Source organism: Gobio gobio (genome assembly GCF_949357685.1).
Source record: "Gobio gobio genome assembly, chromosome: 9".
NCBI lineage: Eukaryota > Metazoa > Chordata > Actinopteri > Cypriniformes > Gobionidae > Gobio > Gobio gobio.
Window position 1 is genome coordinate 14,065,048 of NC_137115.1, and position 27,926 is coordinate 14,092,973.

A 27,926-nucleotide genomic window follows, 5' to 3' on the forward strand; every position below is an offset into this window, starting at 1 on the left:
CACTGTCTTTGTTGGTGATCCTTTAAAATTCATAGATTGGAAGATGTCATTCATGGCCCTCATTGATCGAAAACCTCTCCCTGCCGGTGAAAAAATGTTCTATCTGAAGAACTACCTTGCTGGTGAAGCTCGCAAAGCGGTGGAGGGATATTTCTACAGAAACTCTGAGGATGCGTATCAAGGTGCCTGGAAGGTGTTACAGGAAAGGTATGGGAACTCGTTCGTCATCCAAAGAGCCTTTCGAGATAAGCTGATGAGATGGCCCAGAATTGGATCAAATGACCCACTGGCATTACGAGACTTCACAGATTTCCTACAAGGTTGTGTCGAGGCAATTCCCCATGTCAAAGGATTAGCCATTCTAAACGATTCTGAAGAAAACCACAAGCTGTTAAAGAAACTCCCAGAATGGATTGTGAGAAAGTGGAACCGAATTGTGGTGGAAGAGCTAGACACATCAGGTGACTATCCAAGTTTCAAGGGCTTCACAGAATTTCTGCAAAAGGAAGCAAAAATAGTTTGTAACCCTATAACCTCTATGCTATTTGTGAATCAGAAGAACGCGGACGAAAGGTTCCCCAAGCGTGCTAAGGCTCTCAGTACGAAGGTGCAGGTGAAGGACTTAAGCTCAAAAAGGCCAGAAACATACAGCTCTAAGCCAAAGACATTGTGCCTTTTCTGCAAAGATGAAAAACACCACATTGCTCAATGCCCTACATTCGCTGGAAAGACTATTGAAGAAAAGAAAGCCTTCATTCATGAAACCCACCTTTGTTTCGGATGTCTCAGAAAGGGACACATGAGTAAAGACTGCAGAAGAAGACATACATGTGGTACATGTGGTCGAAGTCATCCTACCTGCTTACATGAAGAAAGGGATAAAGCTCGTTCAAAGGACCCCAAAGAGTCCTCTTCGGATGTTCAAGCAAGTGAGGAAGTTCATAAAGTCATGACTCACGCACTCACTCAATGTTCTCCTGCTACTTCCAGCATTGTGCCAGTTTTCGTCTCTACAACGGACGAACCCCAAAGAGAAGTATTAACATATGCTTTACTGGACACCCAGAGCGACTCAAGTTTCATCTTGGAAGATCTTCTCGAAAGTTTGAATGTTGTCTCACAACCTGTGCAACTTAGACTAAGCACCATGACAGCTGCTGACACAATCACTGCCAGTAAGAGAGTCTGTGGGCTTAAAGTTAGAGGATTTCAATCTGCAAGTTCTATACCACTACAGCAAGCATACACAAGAGACTTCATTCCGGTGGACAAGTCATATATCCCCACCAAAAACACAGCGCTTCAGTGGAGTCACCTCAGACACTTGGCAAGTCAGCTGTCACCACCTTTGAACTGTGAAGTCGGACTTTTAATTGGATTTGACTGCCCATCTGCTCTAGCTCCCTTGGAAGCCATTATAGGTGGTGAAAACGAACCATTCGCGCAAAAAACTGTGCTTGGATGGAGTATTATAGGCCTGTCTAATCCACACCTCGACCGACAAGGAAATCAGAGCTTTGTCCACCGTGTTGCAGTAAAGGAAATACCTTTCCCATCACCCAACGATATCCTGAAAATTCTTGAGTCAGATTTCAATGACAAAGCTTATGAGGATAAATGTGTGTCACAAGAGGATGTTCGCTTCATACAGCACCTCAGTGCCAATATTCATCAGAAGGATAATGGACATTACGAACTTCCTCTCCCCTTTAAGTGCGGCAGCCGACCAGCACTACCAAACAACAAAGGGCTGGCAACTGCTCGACTACAACACCTAAAAAAACGGCTCAAGTCCAATAAACAGTACTATGATCACTACAAGGCCTTCATGGATGAGATGATCATAAAGGGTGATGCAGAACAAGCTCCAGATATACCAAATGGAGAGACGGTGTGGTACATCCCACATCATGGGGTGTACCACCCTCAGAAACCAAACAAGCTAAGGGTGGTATTCGATTGTTCAGCAAAGTTTCGTGGTATATCTCTAAATGACACTCTTCTGACTGGGCCTGATCTAACCAATTCTTTGGTGGGAGTGCTGTGCCGTTTCAGAAAGGAGCCTGTTGCAGTCACCTGCGACATAGAGAAGATGTTTCACCAGTTTCTCGTCCCACCTGATGAACGCAATTACCTGAGATTCTTATGGTGGGAGGGTGGAGACTTGGAGAAAGAGCCTCAAGAATATCGCATGGCAGTCCACCTCTTCGGTGCCACTTCGTCACCTGGGTGTGCTAATTTCGGCCTGAAGTACCTGGCACAGCAGCACAAGGTTAACCATCCGTCAGCCTCAGCATTCATTGAGAAGAACTTTTATGTAGATGATGGGTTAACCAGTGTTCCCTCAATCAATGAAGCCAAAGAACTGTTAATTCAAGCCCAAAGGCTGTGTAAGCATGGAGGTTTACGGCTTCACAAATTTAACTCAAATAAGGAAGATGTTTTGAATTGTTTAAACCCATCAGAAAGGGAAACGACATCAAAGCCTCTTGACTTCAATTTTGAAGCAACACCTGCTGGACGTCTACTCGGCATTCAGTGGTCAACAAAGGATGACACATTCAGTTTCAGCATCGACCGGAAGGATCAGCCATTGACTCGCCGTGGTATTCTGTCTGTCATAGCCTCTCTATACGACCCACTTGGGTTTGTTGCCCCATTCATTCTACAGGGAAAGTGTATCCTACAAGAACTGTGTCGTAGAGGTACTGAGTGGGACAACAAACTTCCTGATGACTTGCGACCTCAATGGGTAGATTGGAAAAACGGTCTTCTGAAACTCAAGGAAGTATTAATACCAAGATGTTATCACCCACATACCTTCAGTGACATAGTCAGAATAGAGTTACACCACTTCTCTGATGCGAGTAATGTAGGATATGGTGCTTGTTCCTACCTCCGCTTCAAAAATGGCAAGAGTGAAGTCCACTGCAGTCTGGTGATGGCTAAAGCCAGGGTCGCACCCACAAAGGTCATAAGCATTCCCAGGTTAGAACTCTCAGCCGCCGTCATATCTGCCAGAATGAGTGTCATGCTGAAAAATCAGCTGGAAATGAAGATTGACCAAGAGTTCTTCTGGACAGACTCGCAGGTTGTTTTAGCATACATTAACAACGAAGCCCGTAGGTTTCACGTTTTCGTCGCAAATCGAGTGCAGCTGATACGAGATATCACGGATCCTAGTCAGTGGTGTTATGTAAATACAACAGATAACCCTGCTGATTATGCATCTAGAGGGCTTAATGCTTCTGCCATCTCTACGTCAATGTGGTTATCAGGACCAAAATTCCTGTGGGAACAGGAAGTAAATGTAACACCATACGCGCCTGTTAACCTGCTTGTCGGTGATCCTGAAGTTAAATCAGTCCAAACCTTTGTGACCACAGTCAGAGACCGCGCAGACATCCTCAGTCGCTTAAGTCGATTCTCTTCTTGGTCTATGCTTCTAAGGGTGGTTGCAAGAATAAACAGATTGGGCTACAAACAGATGTGCAACAGTGATCATGTGACAGTTGAAGAACGTGAGAGAGCTGTTAAGGTGGTCATCAAGCTTGTACAGCAGGAAGCATTCTCCAAGGAAATGCAAAAAATTGAAAGAGGAGAAGCTCTCCAAAATTCAAGTGCACTGTACCATCTGGATCCTATTTTGGACAATGGCATCTTTCGGGTTGGTGGGAGACTAAAACACTCATCTCTTAGTCAAGATCTAAAACATCCGGTAATACTTCCAAAAGGTAACCACATCACTAGACTCATTCTGTCACATTACCACACCAAAGTTTGTCATCAGGGACGAAGTCAAACTCAAATGGAGCTGAGAAGGAATGGATTCTGGATCATTGGAGGCAGTAAGTCAGTCGCCAAGTTCATACACAAGTGTGTGCAATGTCGGAAACTCAGACGACCAGCGGAAGAACAGCGTATGGCGGAACTTCCCAAAGAACGTGTTGAGGTTTCTGCTCCGTTTGCGTACTGTGGTATGGACTGCTTCGGGCCATTTATTGTGAAGAGAGCTCGTAAGGAGTTTAAGAGATATGGCCTATTATTCACTTGTCTATCATCACGTGCAGTCCATATTGAGATGATTGAGGACCTATCTACAGACTCCTTTATCAATGCCCTAAGGTGCTTTATTAGCCTCAGAGGAGCAGTTCGCAAACTTCGGTGTGACCACGGCACTAACTTTGTGGGAGCTAAAAATGAATTCGCAAAATCACTGAAAGAGATTGACACCAATGCCTTGGAGATCTTTCTTGCAGAGAGACAATGCGAGTTCGTCTTTAATGCTCCTTCTGCAAGCCACGCTGGAGGCGTCTGGGAGCGCCAGATACGAACTGTGCGAAACGTACTCAATGCCACACTTGTTTTATGCCCAGGCAGGCTTGATGATGCATCACTTAGAACGCTGTTCTATGAAGCAATGGCCATTGTGAACAGCCGCCCTCTAACGGTAGATGGGATTAATGATCCAAATTCACTCGAACCACTGACCCCAAACCATCTGATAATGATGAAGTCTGATGTTGCTCTTCCACCTCCTGGAAAGTTTGTAAAACAAGATGTGTACGCCACTAAAAGATGGCGCAGAGTTCAATATCTAATCGAGCAGTTTTGGAGTCGTTGGAAGAAGGAATACCTTCTTAACATTGCAGCACGTCAGAAATGGCATATTCCCCGCCGTAACCTTCAAGTGAATGATGTTGTAATCATCAAAGACGATATGCTTCCCAGAGGTCAGTGGCAGTTAGGCCGAGTGGTGGAAACTATTGAAGGAAGTGATGGCTTTGTAAGGCGAGTCAAGCTGCTATTAGGGGAGCGAAAACAAAATCAACACTCCAAGCTCACAGTCATTGAAAGGCCCATCCAAAAATTGGTGGTACTTATTGAAAATGAGTAATCAATGACTGCTTTGTGATACCATTGCATCAGACCAGGTAATTAAGTTCTATAAAACTGAACCTTTTAGACTTTACATGTATATAAACTGTTGAAGGGGGTCTTATTGATGTTCAGAAATCATATTCTGATTCATTCACAGTTTGTTCTGTTCTTTCATCATCTCATAATTGGTGGGAGTGTAAATGACCGAAAGAATATGTGTGTTTCACTTTAAATATGTTATGTGTGCGCGCACGCTCTCTAGGTAACGTAAGCGGTAACGCAGGAGAGTGGTGCAGACAAGGATCGCATGGTTTCCCACATGGGTTTATTATAAGTTGAAATATACGCTGTAAAGAGTTGATGCACTTCATGTTTTGGTTCCTTTAGTACCCTTTGGCAAGCGGAGCGAGGTATGTGTCTTTATTGTGTGTTTTTATGTTGTATTTTGTAAGGTGATATAATTTCGTATGTCACATGTTATTTGTCGAGCTCTTCTGGTTAATTTCTCATGTATGTAATCATTTATTTGCCCTTTGAGTATCTGCAAATGCGTATTTGTTTTTAAATAATGTGTTATTTGTACATATGTTTGTATTTCTGAGTATATATTTTCTTTATGTAGTTTCACGGTGCTACAACACAACGTTCTCAAGGTCATGATTAATGGCGCTCAAAGCGAGCGAAATAAAGAGGATTAAGCACCCGTCGAAACTCTCTGTGTCTCGTTTGTCGACGCCGAGGGGCTGCTATATACTAAATTATGTTTTTTTGAAAATGTAAAAATGCAGAATATTTTTTGTGATGGGTAGGTTTAGGGGCAGGGGCAGTGTGTGTGTGTATGTGTGCCTGTGTGTGTGATGGGTAGGTTTAGGGGTAGGGGCAGTGTAGGGGGATAGAATGAAACGGCGTTGATAAAAACTCTAAAAAAGCGATTATGCGTCTTGATAGCACGCAAAAATGGCATAGCGAATTGGCGTGTCATACATACGCTATTTCATGAGATCAGTCTGAAATAGTTGACAAACAATGGGGACATAGACATTAACTTACTCCCCAATATCTACATGTTAGATTAAAAAGTGATCAATTACAGTACCTCAAGTACTTCACTCAGTTTTCCTTTTTCTGCTGCAGCACTTGACACACAGATATTTAACTGTTAAAAATATAGATAAAGTAAATATCAGAACAACTGCAAACAATGTAACAGCAACATCTACTGAGTAATAGGAGTACCAAGGCAGTTTGTAGGACTCTGTACGCAGGTGAGCAGCACCTTTGTGTCTCATTACAAACTCAATCCAGAAGAGGGCGCTTTCCAAAGGTTTAATTGGCTTGTCTCTGTGCAGATGAGAGAGTCTCTGCATACTCCGTCTGTAAGATGGTTCATTGATTAGTTCCTGTATGGCTGCATGCAGCGTGTTCTTGTTTAAAGTTGCGATGGAGAGTATCTTGGCTCCTCCCCTTTCTTGTAAACGAAGAAGATTGTCGTACTGGTCAAAAAAGAATGGAATTCCAACCACTGGAATACCATGGTACAAAGCTTCTTGAACCCCATTGGTTCCACCATGTGCAATAAAAACTTTAGTCTTTGGATGCCCTAGAAGATCGTTCTGTGGCATCCAGTCAACCAGTAATGTGTTGTTCCTCAATGTAGATGGTCTCTTTCCAGTGTATCTCCAAATTACCTTTTGAGGGAGCCGAGCAAAAGCAGCAGCTATTTCTGCTGTTAAATCATCTGGTAGGGCACTGATAAACGACCCTAAAGACATGATAATGACTCCATGCTCTCCAGAACTTTGCATGAAGTCTTCCAAATCATGTGGAAGGGCCTTTGACGGTTTACACTGGAAGCCACCAATGTAGATGATATTTGGCATTGTTGGACGTGGAAATTCAAAAACAAAATCAACCCTCATAAGCCATATATCAGCCCCCTGGAGAAGTTCATAAAAACGTACAGGCGGATGGAAATATTTGTCACACATTGCTTGGTACTGTGGCAAATTAAAATAGCTGTACTGAAAGGCCATAAGAAAATAGTGGAAAACATTTTTTACTCGTTGAAAGAAGTCCATCTTGTCAGTGTTTCCAGATCCTGTGATAGGGATATAAGACATTGGTGAGGGAGCGATGTCAAAGTGTCCCTCTCCAGTAGTGGTCCATCTCACATTATATACCATGGGTAACTTGAGTTCATGAGCTAGGAGAATGCCTGCACCCCATACTGGATCAGTAAGCATCAGATTGTACTGTTTTTCATGCAGTGTCTTCATAATTTCCTCACTTTCAAACATGTTTGTTATAAGTTGACATATCATTTTATGCATTTTATACGTGTTACTAACCACCTCCAAATTCAGCCATACAGTACTCAGCCAGTGGCTCTTTCCTCTTTCATGATCAATTAGTTTGGAGATCATATCTCCTACAAATTCTTCATCCATACCTTTGGTGTTAGGTATGGTTATAGAGTTGTAATAAGTTGAATTCTCCTTTACGAACCAGCTATTATAGGTGCGTATTACATCAATGCTGTGCCCTTGACCATGTAAAGCCTTGATGAGGATGTCCATGTTCACCCAGTGACTTCCCTCCAAAGGCACCACCAAGATTTTGCCACCATCACAGTGAGAACCAAAAAGGATTACGACTGTTATCCAGAGAGAGACAGGAATCATGTTCTTAGAAAATGGTGTCATCTTGCCTGTAAATAACAAAATAATTGGATTACATAAAATTGGATAATATTATTTGGGTAACACTTTACATAAGGTTGTATTATTTAACATTAGTTAATGCATTAGTTAAAATGAACTAACCATGAACAACACCTCTGATCAGCATTAGACTTACTATTATTAACTCACACATATATTAATGCATCTATTCACGTTAACAGTGCAATTAGTTAACATTAGTTAATATGAACTAACCATGAACAATGCCAGTAGCTTTACTCTTTTTGTAAGGTTTCTAACTTGCCATCTTACTCTAAAGGTAAAAATGCTGTTGTGTATTTTATCACCATTATTAAACAACGCATGTATATTAATGGTTTTTGAGAACCTTATTATCAAGTGTACACTATTTCAACATTAACTGATGTGTTAACATTTGTAGGTTCATTACAAAGCAGTAAATAATAATAAATGCTTTGTTAATGACAAGTCATGTTGCACATCAGTTAATGTTGAAATAGTTCACACTTTACAATAAGGTTCTCAAAAACAATTAATACATGCTTCGTTAATGGTAAATCATGTTAATAAAAGTCTACAAATGTTAGTAACACATTAGTTCATGTTGTAATAGTGTACACTTTACAATAGTCAGACATTTCATTAATAAATGCTTTGTTAATGGCAAGTCATGCTAATTAAAGTCTACAAATGTTAGTAACACATCAGGTAATGTTGAAATAGTGTTGGTACACTTTACAATAAGGGTCACAAAATCCATCAATAAATGCTTTGTTGAATGTAAGTAATGATAGTAAAGTGCATATAAACATGAAACACCTATCCATTGATGTTCAGATGGTTTCCACTTTAGAATTATATTTACCAACAGCCAAAAATCAATGGCTTATTAAATAATGTTGATAAGCTACACAACAGCATTTTTACCTTGAAAGATGGTGAGTTAGAAATGTTCATCCTTGGTGTGTGTCAACTGCTAAACTAAAGTAAATATGTACAGTAAGATAACCTTACAAAAACTGTAACTCTAATGCATTATGTTAACTAATACAACCTGTAAAGTGTTACCATAATTTGTGTAATTACATTGGTTAATAATGTTGTCGACAATGTGCTGTTCTAACATACTAACAAAATAAAGAAATTAAATAGATAACTAGTAGCCAAGTATATACATTGTATATCTGAATACCTTGTCAGGCAAAATAGTTCAGATGGTTCTTACTGAATTCTTTTGAAAATGAAACAACAGCATGCTTCATGTCAAAACATTATTACTTTTTTGAAGAGCGGAAACTGAACATTTTAATTACATTAATTTGCTTTTTATAACAAGAATAAAGGGGCTGACTGATGAATATTCATGAAGCCTTGTAGAGTGGAAATTCGAAGCATTTCTGAATACTAATGCTGCGTTCCAGGCAGGTTTTTGAGCCCGTAAATTACAACTTCAAACTTCAGACTTTGTAGTGTTCCAGGCAAAGTCACGCCAAACTGCCTGAGCGCAAGGAATTGTGTGGTAGTTAGATGTAAACAAAGCATGGCGGACCGTGCGGGGTGTATGCTCATTTACAATTATTTCTATTGCCAAAGGTGCTTACTCCTTGCTTGTTTGAGGGAAACCGAGGAGAAAAACAGCGCAGACGGCAAGAAAAGCTGTTATACCTTTTATTTTACGTTATTTGTATATTTGTTTCATAAACACTGCATCCGTAGGGGCTGCCATTGTTGCTTCGCGGGCTATGTGACGTCAAAACTCGTAACTGGGAGTACATCGATCTAGTACGAGTTCACGGGTGGGAAGTCACAGGTTTGACTGCCGTTCCAGTCCACTTTCACGGGTAGAAGGTTGGAAAAACACGGGTTACGGGTTGCCTGGAACGCGGCATTACTCTGTGAATATCTGTGGGCGCACACACTCCGTTAGCGCTCCCATATACGTAACAGTGAACATGTCAATTAGTTACATCCATATATCCGTTCAGACTCTTTCACACAAACAAGCATAAACATACACATGTAAACGTTATGTCTTATGTTGTTTTATTTTACTTATCCTTATATGTGTTGGTGTTCTATGGTGTGATGAACACGCTACCATTGGGGACGAATCTGTCTTTCGGGTTGCACTACTGTCTGGTGTGTACGGACTGGCACTGGAGTGTTCTTATTCTTCTTGTTTAATGGCCATCTACTCTTTAGGAGCAATGCCGCCATCTGCTGTACTGGACACCGTATTTCACACATGGGTGACGTTAAAGTAACCATGGTATCAAAATAAACAATTATCATTGTATTTATGGGATAAAATGATTACATGTTGTTTTGTTTTTATTGATAATATTGATAAATATTGATATATTGATAAATTATGAGAATATTGATATGGTTTGTTGATAAATTATGAGAATTACATGACATTGATAAAATGAAAATAATTGCAAACAGATGTTTTTATGGCTTTTTTTTGTTCTCAGATAATTTAATTGTAAATAGGTATTTTTCAAGTTCTTTCACAAAAATAAGAAAGAGAGGTTTAGCTTTTAGATTTATGAATGTGGAATTTAGCAAGTAAGATCAGACTAATTACAAAATATTGACCATTGATCATAATCAACAAAACCTAGTACCACATCCTTCCAATACAACACACATTCTTTATTAATTTAATTCCTAATAAATCCTAATACATCTTGCCAAAACATTAAAGGGACAATGCCAAAAAAAGATGAACTACAGTTCCCTTTCAGTCGGTCACGTTCGACGTACGTCGGAACTGACCGACGAATTGGGATCTGTTTCAGAGACCAATCTACTTCGAGTGTATTAAAAACGAGCCAATGAAGATTGGCATGCGATCACGCATTCCACGCACCGCCCCGCAGCGCGGGTATAAATACGGAAGTGGAAGTGCCGCATACCGCTTTCAACTTCGGAGCCGAGCATTACATGTTCCTACGAAGAGTGTGTTTACACAAACTAAACGAGTCTCTACGAGAAGATCAGCTTACCTGTTCCAGTGTCGGTGTGACGGCGCTTTACAGCGGTGGTCGCGAGCAGAAGAAATCTGTCGGTTCGCTGGGCGTTTCCTCTGAGTGCTTACAGTGGGCTTGCACCTTTAAACCACTGTGAGCCGCGGCTATTCCCCTGTGTGCCTCGGCACTTGTTGGAGCTGTTCTCTCTTCTCTCTATCACTAAAAGAGCAACACGGTTTGACCCTGCGTCTTTTTCAAGATGTCATTCAAACCGTGTGTTTCTGGATGCGGTTGTTTCCTGTCCTCATTTGACGGCCACGATCTCTCTCACATATAAACATGTGAGATTGCTTTCGTGGGTGATTCATGCTCTCTCAGGAGAGCATGGTCACGTCGGCGCGTTGTTCGTCTCCCCTTTCTCGTAAGGGCTTGAGCGTTCAGCGCGCCGTGTGCCGTCGAGCGCCGGCTGACAGCGGGGGTTGCCACGGTAACCCAGCGCGTCACTCGGCGCTCTCTAGATGCGCGGTCCAGACTATGAAACCTCAAACGGGGTTGAGTCCCTTTGCTTATTCCCTGATCTAGTTTCTTTTCTGGTGCTCCAGAAAAGGATTATTTTGGTTAATAAGCCTTGGTGACCTGAGGATTACAGTGGGGCATCCCCGCCGGGTACATCTCTTCGGGCCCCCACTCCTCTATCGCATCATGAGCATGTTGAGACTTTGTTCGTGGGTGGTTCATGTTCTCTCATGGGGACATGGCCACGTCGGCGCGTTGTTCGTCCTGCCCCTTTAATAGGGGCTTGAGCGTTCAGCGTGCCGTGTGCCGTCGAGTCTGGCGGCCACGCCCACTGTCTCTCATGCCTGCTGGTAGCCCAGATGGGATTGCTGGTCCTTTTTAAAAAAAAAAAAAAAAAGGGGGACCCAGCATTTCATTTGTGGCTCTGGCAGAGGACAGATGTCAATTGCTGCATCGGAGAGAGGGCTGTTATGCGCTGGAGATGATGACGCTGAGTTTCCCACTATAATAGTGTGTGCTCATGCTGAATCAGATTCAGTGTTGACAGCCATGCCTTCCAGGGTGGCTGCCTGGATGTGCATTGGAAGAATTTAGCAGTGTGGAGCTTTTGGTGTCAAAATATGGAACGCCAAAAGGGCCATAATCTGTATGAATTTTTTCGCTCTCTCACTACCCTCTTTCCTGCATGCACGAGGGTAGTCTTGACTCAGGGGTTATGCAGGAACTGCGTGCAGTGATGGACCTCGCTCTCCGGGTGACAGAAGTCACTGCACGCTCCCTGGGTCAGGCGATGTCCACGTTAGTGGTCCAGGAAGCTGGGGCTAGACCTGGCAGATATGCGTGAGCCTGACAGAGTTCGGTTCCTCAACGCCCCTGTCTGTCAGGCTAGCCTCTTCGGCGACGCTGTCGAGAACTCGCCCAGCAGTTCTCGGTGGCCCAGAAGTGGATGGAGGTTTAAAAAAAAATAACAAAAAACATCCTGCCCCGACGACTAGCTGCTGCCTCCACCCAGTCGTCGGCTGCAGCACCTCCATCTGCTTGTCGCCGAGGGTGCCCCCCCTGCGTCCGCCTCCGCCCCTGCTAAGCCAAGCAGCAGCCTCCACCCGGGCAGCAGGTGGCCGGGCGCAGGGGATGTGCCCAACCCGTCCAGGATACCGCGAGTCCGCTAGCAAGCACATGGGCGAGCGGCCCTGGAACGGGCAGCCCAGCGAGATGGCAAGCTGCTCGGGGAGAAGGTGTCCGCACCCCTCCCTCCCCCGGAGGAGGACCGGGGGGAGAATATTTTTTCGGTTCGGTCCTGCCGCTGGCTCTCCGGAGTCCAGCGGTACCCACATTCTCAGAGCAGTTTCCTCCCTCCCTGGGCTCTGAGAGGGTCAGGTTGGCAGTGTGCGACGCCCCCGGGCCTTGCCACTCCTTTCCTCCCCTCTCCCCCTTCGCCAGGGGGCAGCAGTGTGGGCACCGAGGACGCCCCCGGGCCTTCTCACCCACACTCTGCCCCACCTGGAGTACTCAGACAACACTCCGGGCCGCCTCCGGGCCTCCCGAGTCGGGTCTGAGTGCTCCACCTCGCTGCCTCACCCCGGGTACGTCTGTGGTGCCGATGATCCCGCTTGTTCGGTCTCTGGGGGCCTGGCTAAAAGGCCTCCCCGGACCGTCATGCTGGCTCATCTGTACCATCAGACTCGGCTATGCGATTCGTCGCACGCCGGCCTCCCAAGTACAGGGGCATCCTCTTCACCTCAGTGTGGAGCTCGGATGCCCATGTCTTGCGGTCAGAGATCGATGTCCTGCTGGCGAAGGGCGCGATCGAGCCGGTTCCTCCAGCCGATATGAGGTCGGGGTTCTACAGCCCCTACTTCATTGTACCCAAGAAAGGTGGTGAGTTAAGACCAATCTTGGACCTGCGCATTTTGAATCGGGCCCTGCACAAGCTCCCGTTCAAGATGTTAATGCAGAAACGCAATTTTCAGTGCATCCGTCCCCAAGATTGGTTCGCAGCGATCGACCTGAAGCCCTTCGGGCTGTCCCTGTCGCCTCGCGTCTCCACGAAAGGCGTAGAGGCAGCCATTGTTCCGCTCAGAGAACGCGGCGTTCGCTTACTCAACTATCTTGACGACTGGCTTATTCTCGCCCAGTCTCGGGAGCAGTTGTGCGAACACAGGGACATGGTGCTCAGTCACCTCAGCCTGTTGGGACTTCGGGTCAACCGAGAGAAGAGCAAACTCTGTCCCACGCAGAGGATCTCTTGTCTCGGTATGGAGCTGGATTCGGTCAGCCGGACGGCGCGCCTCACTCCGGAGCGCGTCCGGTCAGTGTTGAACTGCTTGAATACGTTCAATGGCAGGACAGCGGCCCCACTGAAACTTTTTCAGAGGCTCCTGGGGCATATGGCATCCGCAGCCGCGGTAACGCCGCTCGGATGGCTTCATATGAGGCCGCTTCAACGCTGGTTACACGAGCGAGTCCCGAGATGGGCGTGGCACAGCGGTCAGTACCGGGTCCCAGTGACTCCTTACTGTCGCCAAACCTTCAACCCGTGGTCTGACCCCTCGTTTCTCCGGGCCGGTGTGTCCTTAGAACAGGTGTCGAGGCATGCTGTGGTCTTCACGGATGCCTCTTCCACGGGTTGGGGGGCCACGTACAACGGGCACGTAGGTTCGGGACTGTGGACGGGACCCCAACTACGTTGGCATATCAATTGCCTAGAGCTTCTGGCGGTACGTCTTGCCCTGGCCCGGTTCAAGAAACCGCTCCAGGGCACACACGTACTGGTCCATTCGGACAGCACTGCGGCCGTTGCGTACATCAACCGTCAGGGTGGTCTACGCTCCCGTTGCATGCTCCGGCTCGCCCGCCATCTCCTCCTGTGGAGTCAGAAGTTTGTGAGGTCACTTCGTGCTATTCACTTTCCAGGTGCGCTGAACCAGACAGCCGACGAGCTCTCTGGCCAGTCGACACCTCCGGACGAATGGCGACTCCACCCCCGGAGCGTCCAGCTGATATGGGACCACTTTGGGGTTGCGCAGGTAGTCCTGTTTGCTTCCCCGGAGTCGACCCATTGCCAGTGGTACTACTCCCTGACCGGAGGTACCTTAGGCATAGATGCACTGGCGCACAGCTGGCCCCGGGACCTACGCAAATATGCGTTTCCCCCAGTGAGCCTTCTTGCACAGACCCTGTGCAAGGTCAGGGAGGACGAGGAGCAGGTCTTGTTAGTTGCGCCCTATTGGCCCAACCGGACCTGGTTCCCCGAACTCACACTCCTCGCGACAGCCCCTCCCTGGCCGATTCCCCTGAGGAAGGACCTTCTTTCTCCGGGACGGGGCACTCTATGGCACCCGCGTCCAGACCTCTGGAAACTCCATGTCTGGTCCCTGGACGGGACGCGGAGGTTCTAGATGGCCTACCGCAAGCTGTGGTAGACATCATCGCTTCAGCTAGAGCCCCCTCTACGAGGCGCCTCTATGCTCTGAAGTGGAACCTGTTCGTCGTTGGTGCTCTTCCCGCCAGGAAGACCCCCGGAAGTGTTCGATTACGTCGTGCTTTCCTTCCTGCAGGATGGGTTGGAGCGGCGGCTGTCTCCCTCCACCCTCAAAGTGTACGTCGCTGCAATAGCGGCGTATCACGATGCAGTAGACGGTAAATCCGTAGGTAGGCACGACTTAATCGTCAGGTTCCTCAGAGGTGCGAGGAGACTAAAATCCTCCTCGTTCTACCTCGTTACCCTCTTGGGACTTAGCCCTGGTGCTTAGAGCACTCCAGGGTCCTCCATTTGAGCCTTTGCAGTCAGTCGAGCTAAAAATCCTGTCCGTGAAGACAGTCCTCCTGACCGCATTGGCCTCAATCAAGAGGGTAGGGGACCTGCATGCGCTTTCGGTCGACGAATCGTGCCTAGAATTCGGGCCGGCCAACTCTCACGTTGTCCTGAGACCCCGGCCTGGATATGTGCCCAAGGTTCCTACCACTCCCTTCCGGGACCAGGTAGTGAACCTGCAAGCGCTGCCTTCGGAGGAGGCAGACCCAGCCCTAGCTTTATGTCCCGTCCGCGCTCTTCGCGCTTACGTTGACCGGACACAAAGCTTCAGATCCTCACAGCAGCTCTTCGTCTGTTACGGAGGTCAGCAGAAGGGAAAGGCTGTCTCCAAGCAGAGGTTGGCCCACTGGATAGTGGATGCCATTGTCTTGGCTTACCAGTCCCAAGACGTACCTTGCCCGTTCGGGGTGCGGGCTCACTCAACAAGGAGTGTTGCTTCATCCTGGGCGCTGGCTCAAGGTGCCTCGCTGACAGACATTTGTAGAGCTGCGGGCTGGGCGACACCTAACACGTTCGCTAGATTTTATAGCCTCCGTGTAGAGCCGGTATCTTCCCGCATCCTCGCCCCCCGGGGCCAGTAGCGCTAAGTACCCGTTCTAGTGTCGGCTTGCAACGCCACTCCCGCCTCCGGGCCGGATACGTGCGTCTATTCTTGCTCCAGTTGTGTTCCCCGGAAACGGCTAACCCTGTCGAGTTCCTCCGTCACCCTTGCGGTGTCAGACGTTGCGGACCGTCTGACGCCAGGCCTGCACCCGTATGTTTGTGGAACGTGTGTGTAGGCTGGGTTCCATATGTTGCGGTCCCCTCACGGCTACCCCATATGTGTATTCTCCACGGTATCTGCTACCCTACTCGGTTAGCCCCGTGTCTTTCCCTCGACAGAGCCCGCTCTGTCATCTCTGGGCGTGTTCTTCCCCCCCCTGGGATCAGGTTGGGTCCACCCCAGAGATTTCCATAGTTGCACTACCCTAGGTTAGGTTAGTCCTGATGCGTATTTCCACCTCTCCTTCCATTGAAGGATGTGGCTCCGCAGCGTACCATCTCCCGAGACGGGCACGCTTTCCCAGCGTTATCCAATAGTCACGCTGAGTGGGTCTTGCAGGAACAGCAGTGACTGTCCTTCCCTGCCCGGAGCCCTGACTTCCACTCCAACAGAGGAGTGATTCAGCGAGCTCAGGCAGGGCGCTGGAAGGGCCAGCTCCCTGGCGTTTTGGTAGGGATCCCAATTCGTCGGTCAGTTCCGACGTACGTCGAACGTGACCGACTGAAAGGGAACGTCTCGGTTACGTATGTAACCCTCGTTCCCTGAAGGAGGGAACGGAGACGTACGTCCCGTCGCCAGGTGCTGTGCTTCAGCTGAAGGCCCGAGCCACACTTCTCGGCTCCTCAGTTGAAAACGGTATGCGGCACTTCCACTTCCGTATTTATACCCGCGCTGCGGGGCGGTGCGTGGAATGCGTGATCGCATGCCAATCTTCATTGGCTCGTTTTTAATACACTCGAAGTAGATTGGTCTCTGAAACAGATCCCAATTCGTCGGTCAGTTCCGACGTACGTCTCCGTTCCCTCCTTCAGGGAACGAGGGTTACATACGTAACCGAGACGTTTCCTCACAGTTGTCACAGAAGAGCAACTGGAGGGAATATCTTTTTTTTTTTTTTACTTTTTTAGGTAGTGACTTACAGGATAACACATATAAATTATTTAAAAATAAATCTCTTTTACTTTAAAGAAGCATCTGCACTTTTTCCAACAGATATTACCAACTCCCAGTAAGCGGTCACAGGTGGTAATGTAACAACGTCCTGCTGAAATAGTGAACGGACTGATCTATTATTATTTTTATAGGGTGAAGCAAAACACAATTTGCCAACAGAAGTATTGACCACATTCAGAGAGACTGGAAGTAGATATTGAGTACCTCTCAATAAAGCAAGAGCAACTGATGGGATTGAACCCATAATTATTGAAAAGTCTTTGGGAGAAACAGGAAACAGAATATGATCTAAAAATTCCTTGAAAACAGCATTCCTATTGATAATTGATTAACTGACTGACTAATAGGATATTTTTATCAGACCAATACTGAAAAAATATTTTTTTTTCTTGTATAAATTATTACAGTTATTCCTCAAAAAAAATATTTATGAGGTGAAAAATTGTGCTTAAATATCAAAGACCAAGCCGAAAGAGCCTGCTTATGAAAAGCAGATAATGCTGGTGGTAATTTTTCAATTTTAGTTACATAACAAAAAAATCTGGACCACCAAACTGAGAAAAAAAACATAATTGGGAATAAAGTGCCATAAAGACCCTGGGTTCTTTCTAAACTGTTTCAACCAGTTCATTTTAAAGGTATAATTTAAAGTACTAAAGTCCAGATCCACCCTTTTCACTAATATTCATATACCATGGATTTTCAAATATAATGAATTGAGTTTTTCCACAAAAAATCAAATTCCGCAAAGAGAATCTGGTCAATAATTTTACAGCGCTTTGATTCCAAATGAACAGATTGGGCAGCATAAGCCTTTAGAAGCCTTTATCCTTTGTAAGAAATACCCTGCCTCTCAAAGAAAGATCTCTTTGTAGCCACTGGTTAAATCTCTTCTGAATTTTATTCGTAAGGGGTTGAAAATTAAAGATACATCTTTCATTTTGGTCCTTTACTATATAAACTCCAAAATAATAAACCTTTTCTTTCACATGAATATCATGAATAAAGGAGTCATTGCAGTTTTTTATGGCTAAAAGCTCACATTTTTGAACATTTAAATGCAGGCATTAAATGCTTTGGAGAAAAAAAAAATCAATAATATTTATTGCCAATGGGATCTAAGAAAGAGGGTGGTGTCATCAGCAAGTTGACTGATGATTACCTCTCCCTCGGCTATAGCTACTCCTTTCAGATTGCTGGTTTTTATGTGAGCACAGAGAAGCTGAGCAGAGAGAAGAAAAAGGTGAGGTGAAATGGGGCATCCATGCCGAATTCCCCTTGAAATTTCAAAATGGTGGGTAGCACCATGTTTTAGGATAACGGAACTACTGCCATTTGTGTATAAAGTTCTTATGGCACTACAGAAGAATTCTCCAAATACAAATTTCTCAAGACACTGGAAAAATAAATATATGCTCCAGAGTGTTGAAAGCTTTATAAAAAAGAAAAAAAAAATCATCAGAAACTAGACTTGAATAATCTAAGATATCTAAAACCGTCTAGGGTTACGTATGTAACCTCTGTATGGCAGATAGGCCCTGAAGCATGGCAACGCGACACAGCGCTCGTTCTCTGTTCTCAGGGAACAGAGGTTACATACGTAACCCTAGACGTTCCCTTTCGAAAGGGAACTCTCGCTGCGTCTAGCTGACGCTATGGGGAACGATATACCAACGCCGCCATGCTGAGGGGAGTGTCTGCCCATTGGCAGTGACAACTGTCAACACAAGTAATTCATAGAAAAACCTGAGCGACTCCCCCTCAGGTCACTGGGCTGACAGTGACAGCACTCCCTACGGTCATAGCCCAAGCTATGAAACTAAACAGAACCCTAACGCACTGCGTGGGGTCCCATCCAGACAGCTCGAAGGCCCGGGACCACTACTTCCACAGAAGGGGTCCCTTTAAGGGAATGTGGCTAGGGGACCCGAAGGAACCCCAGCCAGTCACTACTCGGGAAACCAGTTCTCCCGAGTGCCACCAGGGAGGCCTGACCTGGTGCCCTAAGTGTTATGGACACTTCGGTTTAGCCAACCCTGTCTGTTCAAAAACAGAACCTCTGGAAGGTGCCCAGGGGGCATCCAAACTAAGGGACTGAAACACTGGCAGCCCGGAACTCAGAGACGGGTTATCCAAGAGAGCAATACTCAGCGTAGCGCTTTAGAACCCTTGCTAGCGAGGGGAGTCTGCCTGCTCAAATCAAGGATCTACCAGGTGCTTGTGTTTCAAAGCAGTAGGGAGGCCGAAAGGGCCTAAGGACTGATCTAACAGGGAGGCCTCATGAGAGGCCTACGACCGTCTGACCAGGCTCAGGCAGTTGAGCGCTCATAGACGACCCTCATTGAGGGGAGCAGCTGAACCTGCCTGGCGGGTAACCTCCAGCTGTAGGCCCAACTACCACAAGTTCTCCACAGAGAACTGGTAATCAAAAAATGCCTAGCTCATGAACTTCACCTTCAAGGAGGCCCTGTGGGCCTACTACTTGATAGCGGGTTTTCCAGGGAGGCCTATAGAGGCCTACTACCTAACAGCAAGCCATGCTGGCAACCCGAACATCCTGGCTCGGGACTCCATCCTCAGGGAGGCCTACTGAGGCCTACTACCTGACAGCAATACCGCCAATTTTCAGAGCGTTCAAGCTCACTTCCAGGGAGGCCTAGGGAGGCCTACCACCTGCCAGCGAAGCATAGTCCCTTGCTGAGGTTACGTCTTGTTTTCTCAAGGAGGCCTAATGGAGGCCTACTACTTGACAGTCAAGCTACGCAGGCTAGTCGAGCATCCTGATTTAAGGATCTCGCCCTCAAGGGAGGCCTATTAAGGCCTACTACCTGATAACCAGCCTTTAGGGAGGCCTGGAGAGGCCTGCTACCTGTTTGCAATTCGTGCTAACTGTTTCAAATGACTGGGTCCCAGGAACGCCTTAGGGAGGCCTGATGGGGCCTACTACCTCGTTCGAGTGACCACAATCTGGGAGCTCACCCTCAGGGAGGCCTATTGAGGCCTACTACTCGACAGTCAAGCTACGCAGGCTATTCGAGCATCCTGATTAAGGAACTCGTCCTCAAGGGAGGCCTATTAAGGCCTACTACCTGATAACCAGCCTTTAGGGAGGCCTGGAGAGGCCTGCTACCTGTTTGCAATTTGTGCTAACTGTTTCAAATGACTGGGTCCCAGGAACGCCTTAGGGAGGCCTGATGGGGCCTACTACCTTGTTCGAGTGACCACAACCTGGGAGCTCACCCTCAGGGAGGCCTAGTAAGGCCTTAGAGTTAACAGCAGGCCTTCAGGGAGGCCTGATGAGGCCTACAACCTGCCTCTGGGAGTGACCACAATCTGGGAGCTCACCCTCAGGGAGGCCTAGTAAGGCCTTAGAGTTAACAGCAGGCCTTCAGGGAGGCCTGATGAGGCCTACAACCTGCCTCTGGTAGTGATCACAACCTGAGAGCTCACCCTCAGGGAGGCCTAATAAGGCCTTACAACTAACAGCAGGCCTTCAGGGCCTTCAGGTTAACTCTAGTAAGGCCTTAGAGTTAACAGCAGGCCTTCAGGGAGGCCTGATGAGGCCTACAACCTGCCTCTGGTAGTGATCACAACCTGAGAGCTCACCCTCAGGGAGGCCTAGTAAGGCCTTACAACTAACAGCAGGCCTTCAGGGAGGCCTGATGAGGCCTACAACCTGATAGCCGGCAGGCTAGCTGTCCCGATGCGCACATCGGTACATACCTCCAGTGAGGCCTGGTCGAGGCCTTCCAACTGAAAATGCGCCTTGTTCAAGAGGCCTACTGAGGCCTACAATTGACAGCCGACCTTCAGGAGAGCGTAATTGCCCCTTTTTAACCTGATAGCCAGCTAGGCTAGTAGTACCTTGATGCCTCAGCATCGGCACCTGACTTACTGGAGGCCTGATAAGGCCTACCACTGTCACCGTACTCTTGAATCGGTGCAATCCTCCAGCGAGGCCTAACTTTAGAGGCCTGCTAACTGGGAAAAAACATATTGCAAAATGTGGGTTGTAGTAATATTAGACCCTACGGCTCGTCTTCATGGAGGCCTGCTGAGGCCTAACACATGATAGCTACCCATTGCTATGGGGACCCGTTCCAGGGAGGCTTGTAAAGCCTACAAGCTGTACGAGTTTCGCAAAGACGAAAAATAACTGCCAGACAAACAAACTGGCTGCTACTTAAACCAACGACTCTCAAATGAGAGGAGGCCTCCGATCCAAGTGGTGCACAACCAAAGGTGACGGTGCCTCAGCAACGCGCCTCCTTCATCCACATCCCAACTGACGCCGCAGCGCTCAGTCGTAACAGAGACAAACTAATCCAACCTGCAGTGGCTTAGGGAACCGAAGACACATAGTAACCCTAAGCGGTAGACAAACACTCCATTCTATCAGAAAAGTGTGCTACCGCCTAGTAATCCGCAAACATTTCAAAGAAAAGAGCGGCGGCCTAAACACTACTCTCAATATGAGAGGAGGCCCATTTTCTGATAACCATGCGCGGTGGCCTACATGGCGCCATCTTGACCAACCAGGGAAAGCCAACACACGCTACCTACACAGCCCAGAGCCTGGCGCTGTGCTAAGCCATCTAAACAGGGGAAAGATAGTTCTCTCTGATGAATACCCAACTCTATACAGGAACCTGGGGTCTGTAAGAAATACATATTTTTAGTGTAATACACAAAAATGACCACTCTCACCTGCGGCATGTTGAGCGAAGACTCATTGTGCAGTTCTCACCACCATGTTCTACCGCCCTTGCATGCCTGAAAGGGGCGTTCTCGCCTCAGGCCTGATGTAAGAAGCGCCTGGGTAAAAAATCATTAAAAGACATTAAAAAGGAATCCGTCTCCTCTGTGCCCTGCTCCTCCACAGAGGGGGGGCACGAGAGGAGACGCTAGCCCTCTGGTCCTGCCTACGGTCCTCAGACCGTGAAGGACCAAGTCCCGCCTGCCTGGGTGGGGGCGTGGATCTCAGCGGTATGCATGTCTTAAATGCGGCTGAGCGCGCCTTCGCCTCCCTGAACTTTCCAACCACCGCCTCAACGGAGGTGCCGAAAAGTTCAGTCGGTGAAACCGGCGAATCGAGGAGGATGCCCTTCTCTTTCTCCCCGATATCGGCCAGGCTCAGCCACAGATGCCTCTCCGTGACCACCATAGCCGCCATAGAGCGGCCGATAGCAGCAGCAGTCTGCTTGGTGGCCCGGAGAGCAAGATCTGTGGTGCGGCGCAGCTCAGCAACCGCCTCAGGGGACAGCCCGGCCCCCTGGTCGAGATCCTCCAACAGGTCCGCCTGGTACGCCTGCAACACTGCCATCGTGTGCAGGGTCGCACCAGCCTGACCTGCTGCCGTGTATGCCCCTGCCATTAAAGCACAACGTGATTTAGAGAGGCAGAGTTTGAGCTCTCAGTGTTGATGCCCACGAAATGCGAGAAAAGTTCGCAAACTTTCCTCGCCAATCGGTAGCCTCAACACATATCCATATTCCCCTATCCCCTCGACATCAGCGAAGTTAAAACGCTGATGTCGATGAATATTGGGTAAAATATGGATTCTATGCCCTCTCGATCTCTTTAAGAAGATCAGGAAGGAATGGAAGGCTCATCTGAGCTGATGGTTTATGGCCAAGGAGAAATCGATCGTGCAATCTATCACGAGCGATCTCTCCTCTAACGCGCCAACATGGCAGCCGCAGCCTGCCTGCAGCACGTTCCATAACATTCATCAGCTCAGCATACACGGTCAGAGTGGCTGAGAGGATTCATACCACTCTCACCAGCCATCCCTAAGAGCACTTGCTGTTTAGTCTCGTTAGCCGCCAGATTGTCGCAGCGATCAGCGAGCTGCATCTGAGAACCCATGATGCATACCAGCGCTCAGCCTCAGCATGAGCGGGACAGCATCATCCAGTCCCAGATGCCAAACTCTCTTCCCTCAGGAAAAAAGCCAGACTAGAGTGGAGCGATCTCAGATTGAAAACCGCTCACACTCACACACAAACAACTTCAAATGAACTTGACTGTGCATGCTCTTGATCCCAGGCAGTAAATACACACTCGTGTTAATTAATAATTGAATTTGTTTTACCTTAACTCATATAGCAGTTCAAACAGACAGTCCCTGAAGACGAGAAAGATGTGTATGTGTTGGCACGGCGCCCTTTTATACTTCCGGGTCGCACGATGATGACGTCATGGGCTGACGTCGGTCAAAGACTTTGGCGTGATTCGATAGTAGCTTCAGACACAAGTCACGCCGAGGGCGTTCCCCATAGCGTCAGCTAGACGCAGCGAGAGTTCCCTTTCGAAAGGGAACAGAGATTGCAAAAGCTACACACATCCTTCACTCAAGGAGAAGTACACATACTCATGTGTAAAGACACTCTGGTAAAAGTTGAAGTACGATCTATACTTTTTTTTTACTCAAGATAAAGTAAAGAAGTATGGGCTCGGACATGTAAGTTAAAAAAAGGCCATTACTACATCCTGTTTTAGTGTCACGATGGTAACTGGACATCACATCATATTAATACATTAATACAAAAGAACTTACATTTCTAATTTTGTTAGCTGATTAATGTTTCCGTGCTGAACAACCAACATGTACAACAGGGCTGGACTGGGAGAAAATTTCAGGCCAGGAAATCTCAAACACATCCAGGCCATCCCAAACACCCACAACAAATTCTGAAACCACAAACAACCCATTTTTTTTTTTTAAATCCTTAGGCTGGGACTGTGCGTTTGCCAGTCAAGACTTACCGATTCATGATTTATTAGAGATGCCACCAAATACAGATTAAAACTAAAGTAACAAGCCTGGTTTAAAAATGTAAGGAGTAGAAAGTACAGATATTTGTGTTAAAATGTATCGAGAGAAAAAAAGTTGTCAGAAAAATAAATAGTGAAGTAAAGATTCACTGATTTACTGATTCCAGAAGAATCTACTTAAAGGGGTTCTTCACCACTGGAAAGATGAATGTGTATTTAAATTGGGTAATTTATGTAGTAGAAATGTGAAATTATTTTAGAAGTTGGTGCCTTCTAGACTGAGAAAAGACAGAAAATGTATTTTTGTCTCATATGGATGAAAGACAACTGTTCAATATAGCATGAGAAGAACGAGAGTCGCTGCACAGACCAGCAGCAGGAGTCAGATCTCATTCATCACGAGACCAAGGAGCTGACAGATTGGAAGATTTGGTTTCAAAGCGAAATGTAAAAGCGCCTATTTAAGTGAGTTTGTCATTGTACTGTTTTGTTGTTGTGTTTTTCATTAAGAATAATAGGTTAATGAACCCACAATTCAAGAAACCCACCCCCAAATTGGTGCCAATTCAAAACCGAATTTAGAAACTAAAATGAGAAATTCCTTCAAGGCTGCATTGTCATTCATTCACGGACTCACAGTCATTCACAATGCATGTCCAGTCCATTCTGTGAGTGAGATCCTATACCCCTATGGGTGGGTTGAAAACATGCGGAACTAGCTCCTACTACTGGCTGTAGTCTCTAGCCTCTGGCCAAAAAACCTACGATCATCTGAGCGTCATCTGCGTCATCTGAGGCGTATTTCCAGACATAAAATACATAAATCTCTCGTCTCAGGGGGATATGAGGGTGAGGCGGTGGGGGGGCACGATCATTAGAATATACTGCCGGGTTTCTAATGATACAAAGATTAATGCTAATCGCTGAAGTAACCCTTTAAGTGCAGTAACAAGTATTCTTCATTACTTCCCATCTCTGATTACATGGTGTTTACACAATATCTATTGTATTATTCATTTAGATGTTTCTAAGTAAATCATACACAACAAAAACATGGTTTAATTCAGTGTTGTATTGTTTGAGCAAAAAGTATTGAAAATTAAACTTCAATTAAAGCTGCAGTCCATAACTATTTTTGATAAAAAATTATTAAAGTGGTATGGTGGATTTCCGCAGGAAATTCAAGCATGTCTTTGTGTCATTACATCACGTCTGTATACATAAAGAAGGAGTCCGGCTAGATAGGCTATCGCATGTGAAGAACGGACCATTTATAGCCTTTTCTCACAGCAGCTGGAGTAATTAAATGTATCATTTTGATGGCGGATTATAATCCAGAAAGGCCCAAATGACACCATCAGTGACAACTGAAGAGTCACCTGTCAAAAGAAAAAGAATAGACTGTACGGAATCTACAGGTAATGCTAATACACACTAAATACACAGTCACGCAATGCTAAGGCTGTTAACATTAACAATTTGAGAACAAAGTATAACAATAATAACAATTTGCACGGTTTGATGTGATATGAGCGATCGTTAGATTTCACCGTTGGTAGCGCAATATGTTGTAATGTTTTGTTCTCAAATGTTGCAGACATGTTACTTACTTGTTCAGATGACATTTTCCGGTGAAAACTCTTATTTAGGTTATACTCCAAAGCCCTATTCGGATGGTAATTTTAATCATTTACAGGGGCTAGCTAGTCTGTGATTGCCGTCCAAATCCAGAATGTCAGTGTTTTTCTCCAAACACCCGCGTAAAAATCCCCGGCCGAATTACCTACTGTTTTTTGACAAACACCATGGACGTGTGGTAATTGAATTGCCGTCCGAATCCACATCTCTAGTCTCATCTTTAGTTTTCAAAAAGAGATTGCTTCAAAATTCACTGTTTATTTTCTTTTTGACATGCACTATGGAGCACCATATCGTTGCGCTTTGCTGTAATTTGGATGCATTTTAAAGATCTAGCCTACACTTTTATTACTGAAATGCTGGAAAGTATTTAAAAGAACAATCTTTTATTACTGCTCAAAAGAGAAAGAGAAGAAAAAGATGTAAATATTTGAAATGGGCCGTTATTGTGGCAGTAGTTAACGTACGTTAAATTAGCAGCATTATGTGTACCTCATGTAAATAAGAAGCTGTATTAACTTATTTCCGCTAATTTCCAAATTTTTTACATCATATGTTCCTGTTTTTTAAACAGGAGATTTAAATAATTAAATAATTGCCTATTATTAAATTAAATATGAATTTATTCGTATTATTCCAAGCCAACGTTTTATTTACAGCAGACAATCATTCAAATGCACGAGTTTGATCACTGAGGTGACATGCACATTTATTTTTACGGACGTCCACATGAGAAACAATTACTGTTCGAATAGGGCTCAAGACGTAGAATCTGTGATTCTGAAGTACAGTATCCACACCGGTGCGGTGACTGACATCAAGCCGCACAAACTCCTCAAAACATTAGATTCATCTGCGCTGAGGCAAAACTTTGAATGCATTTATTAAGAAATATTTGCTTTCTCACAATATCAAAGCAAATATAAAGAAAAATCCTATCCAGTACCCACAAACATCATGCTGGGGCTACTTAAAGCTACACTATGTAACTTTTCCGTCCACTAGAGGTCGCCTGTTCAAAACAAAGGCGTAGTTTGATGACGCCACGTTTGAGCGCAGAATCTTGGGACATGTGGTCTTCACCTCACAGCCGGTGGGAAACAGTCAGGATAGGACTCGGGCAGAAATCATGTTCATGGATGCGATTATTAACATTACTGTAGTCTGAAGCAGAGCAGGACCGAGTGTTGTTGAGCTGAGCAAGGCCGCAGGAGCGATTGAAGAGCGGGACTGTTATTATGGCATAGTCGCTGTCGGGACTTTTATTATGACACGGTTGCCGGCGGCACTTCCTCTTCTCCAGTGCTGAGTGTGAGGTAACGCAGCTCTGTTTATCGTATTAGATATATCTGAGTGTGTTGAAAAGGAAGTTATGACGTTCGCTCGGCGGCTGCTATGACACTTGTTCACAATGCAGTGAGAGTAAAGTGTTTCACTGAATAAAACAGGAGACCGAGGGTGACGCAGATATGACGCAATCGACAGGCGACTCCCTCACACGCATAGCTCACACGTCCCGGCTCCTTGGTTAAAATAGCAATTTTCTCACGATTTACAAATAGTTGAAAACATTTGGGATATTCTAAGTACTCAACTGAACAAAATATATAACACTGGCCTAGTGATTTCTGGATGTTTTACTGCAAAAATCCTACATAGTTCACCTTTAACTTTGAAAAATATCGAATGAATTCTTGAAACTGTAGAAAACTACAGATTATTATTACCACAATTATTTTGAATGAATGTACCCTTTTGTTTTTTTTAAAAAAGCCTGTTGGTGTAATCAATAAACTAGATTACTTACGGTTATATTGACTGGCATATGCTTCTCATTTGTTCAGTGCCGAACTGCCGATATCTTTATCTTGGTATTACTCCTTAAAATGAGCAAACAACTTTAGCATTATGCAATATCGAATATTATCATTTGAAGCAGCTGACAGAAAGTCCAAAGTGCAAAGTCTATTTGTAACATGATCTTTATGGCACAGATATGATATCTATTCTACAGAAAATAATTTCTACTACTTCTCAGCACCATAACTATATCTTTGCAAACTTGTTTATTATAAAATAAAATAACAATTTATTAAAGAGTACTTTGGCTCAGTGCTCATTTAACTACCTCCTATCATAATTTGGATGGTTAACTTGAAAGTGAGAGCAATCAGGGAATGACAGATTGCATGAGGAATGAGAGTTCATGAGGGAAATTAATTGAATTCAAATGAATTTTTTTGTGTGGAAAGAGGCAATTTCACATGTACAGGTAAAAGCAACACAGAACAATTAGATCATACACATATTCTCACACACATTTTCTACAACAATCAATTGTTTTTATCATATTACTACAAAAATAAAATAGTTGTGTAATGGCTGTGACTGATGTTTAAAATGTTCAGTGAATGAAGTTTGTGAACCCGTACAACATGCTTTTCTGCATAATTTTACCTTAATTGAGATCAGCTCTTCATCTAAGTCCTATAAAATAAGATAAAGAAGATAAAGAGAACCCAATGAAATGAGAAAAAAAGGGGGTTTAGTATTGAATGTAGTGTTTGGTTTTCGTCACACCATTAAAGTTAGATTTTAGACTCACATAGGTCCATTTATACTTAATTACTTTAGCTGGACAATAACTTTTTTTTTCTAGAGCTGAAAATGTTGTTCGAAGCATTTGGTAGGCCTAAAAAAAAATATTCACTGTAAAGACTGAAGGATCAAATCATTATTCAAGGCATTATTCAAGATGATACAACATATTTTTTTTATTTTAAAGCATGCATAGCAGTAAAAAAAAATGCATAGACAGAAGAACAATTCAGTATTTATTGACAGAGGAATTGAATTCAACTGAATTGTTTATCAGTTGTAAGCGATCTACTTCAAATGCAAATGTG

The 27,926-nt window shown here is 45.3% G+C and overlaps 1 protein-coding gene across 1 annotated transcript; it reads right to left on the bottom strand.

Annotated features, from left to right (window-relative positions):
- Positions 1 to 5,987: 5,987 nt before the first annotated feature.
- Positions 5,988 to 7,583, bottom strand: LOC307131586 (UDP-glucuronosyltransferase 2A1-like; the record flags this gene model as incomplete). Its single annotated transcript, XM_079825298.1, has 1 exon — positions 5,988 to 7,583. The coding sequence occupies one exon, from the start codon at positions 7,581 to 7,583 to the stop codon at positions 5,988 to 5,990; it is 1,596 nt and encodes a 531-aa protein (XP_079681424.1).
- Positions 7,584 to 27,926: the final 20,343 nt, after the last annotated feature.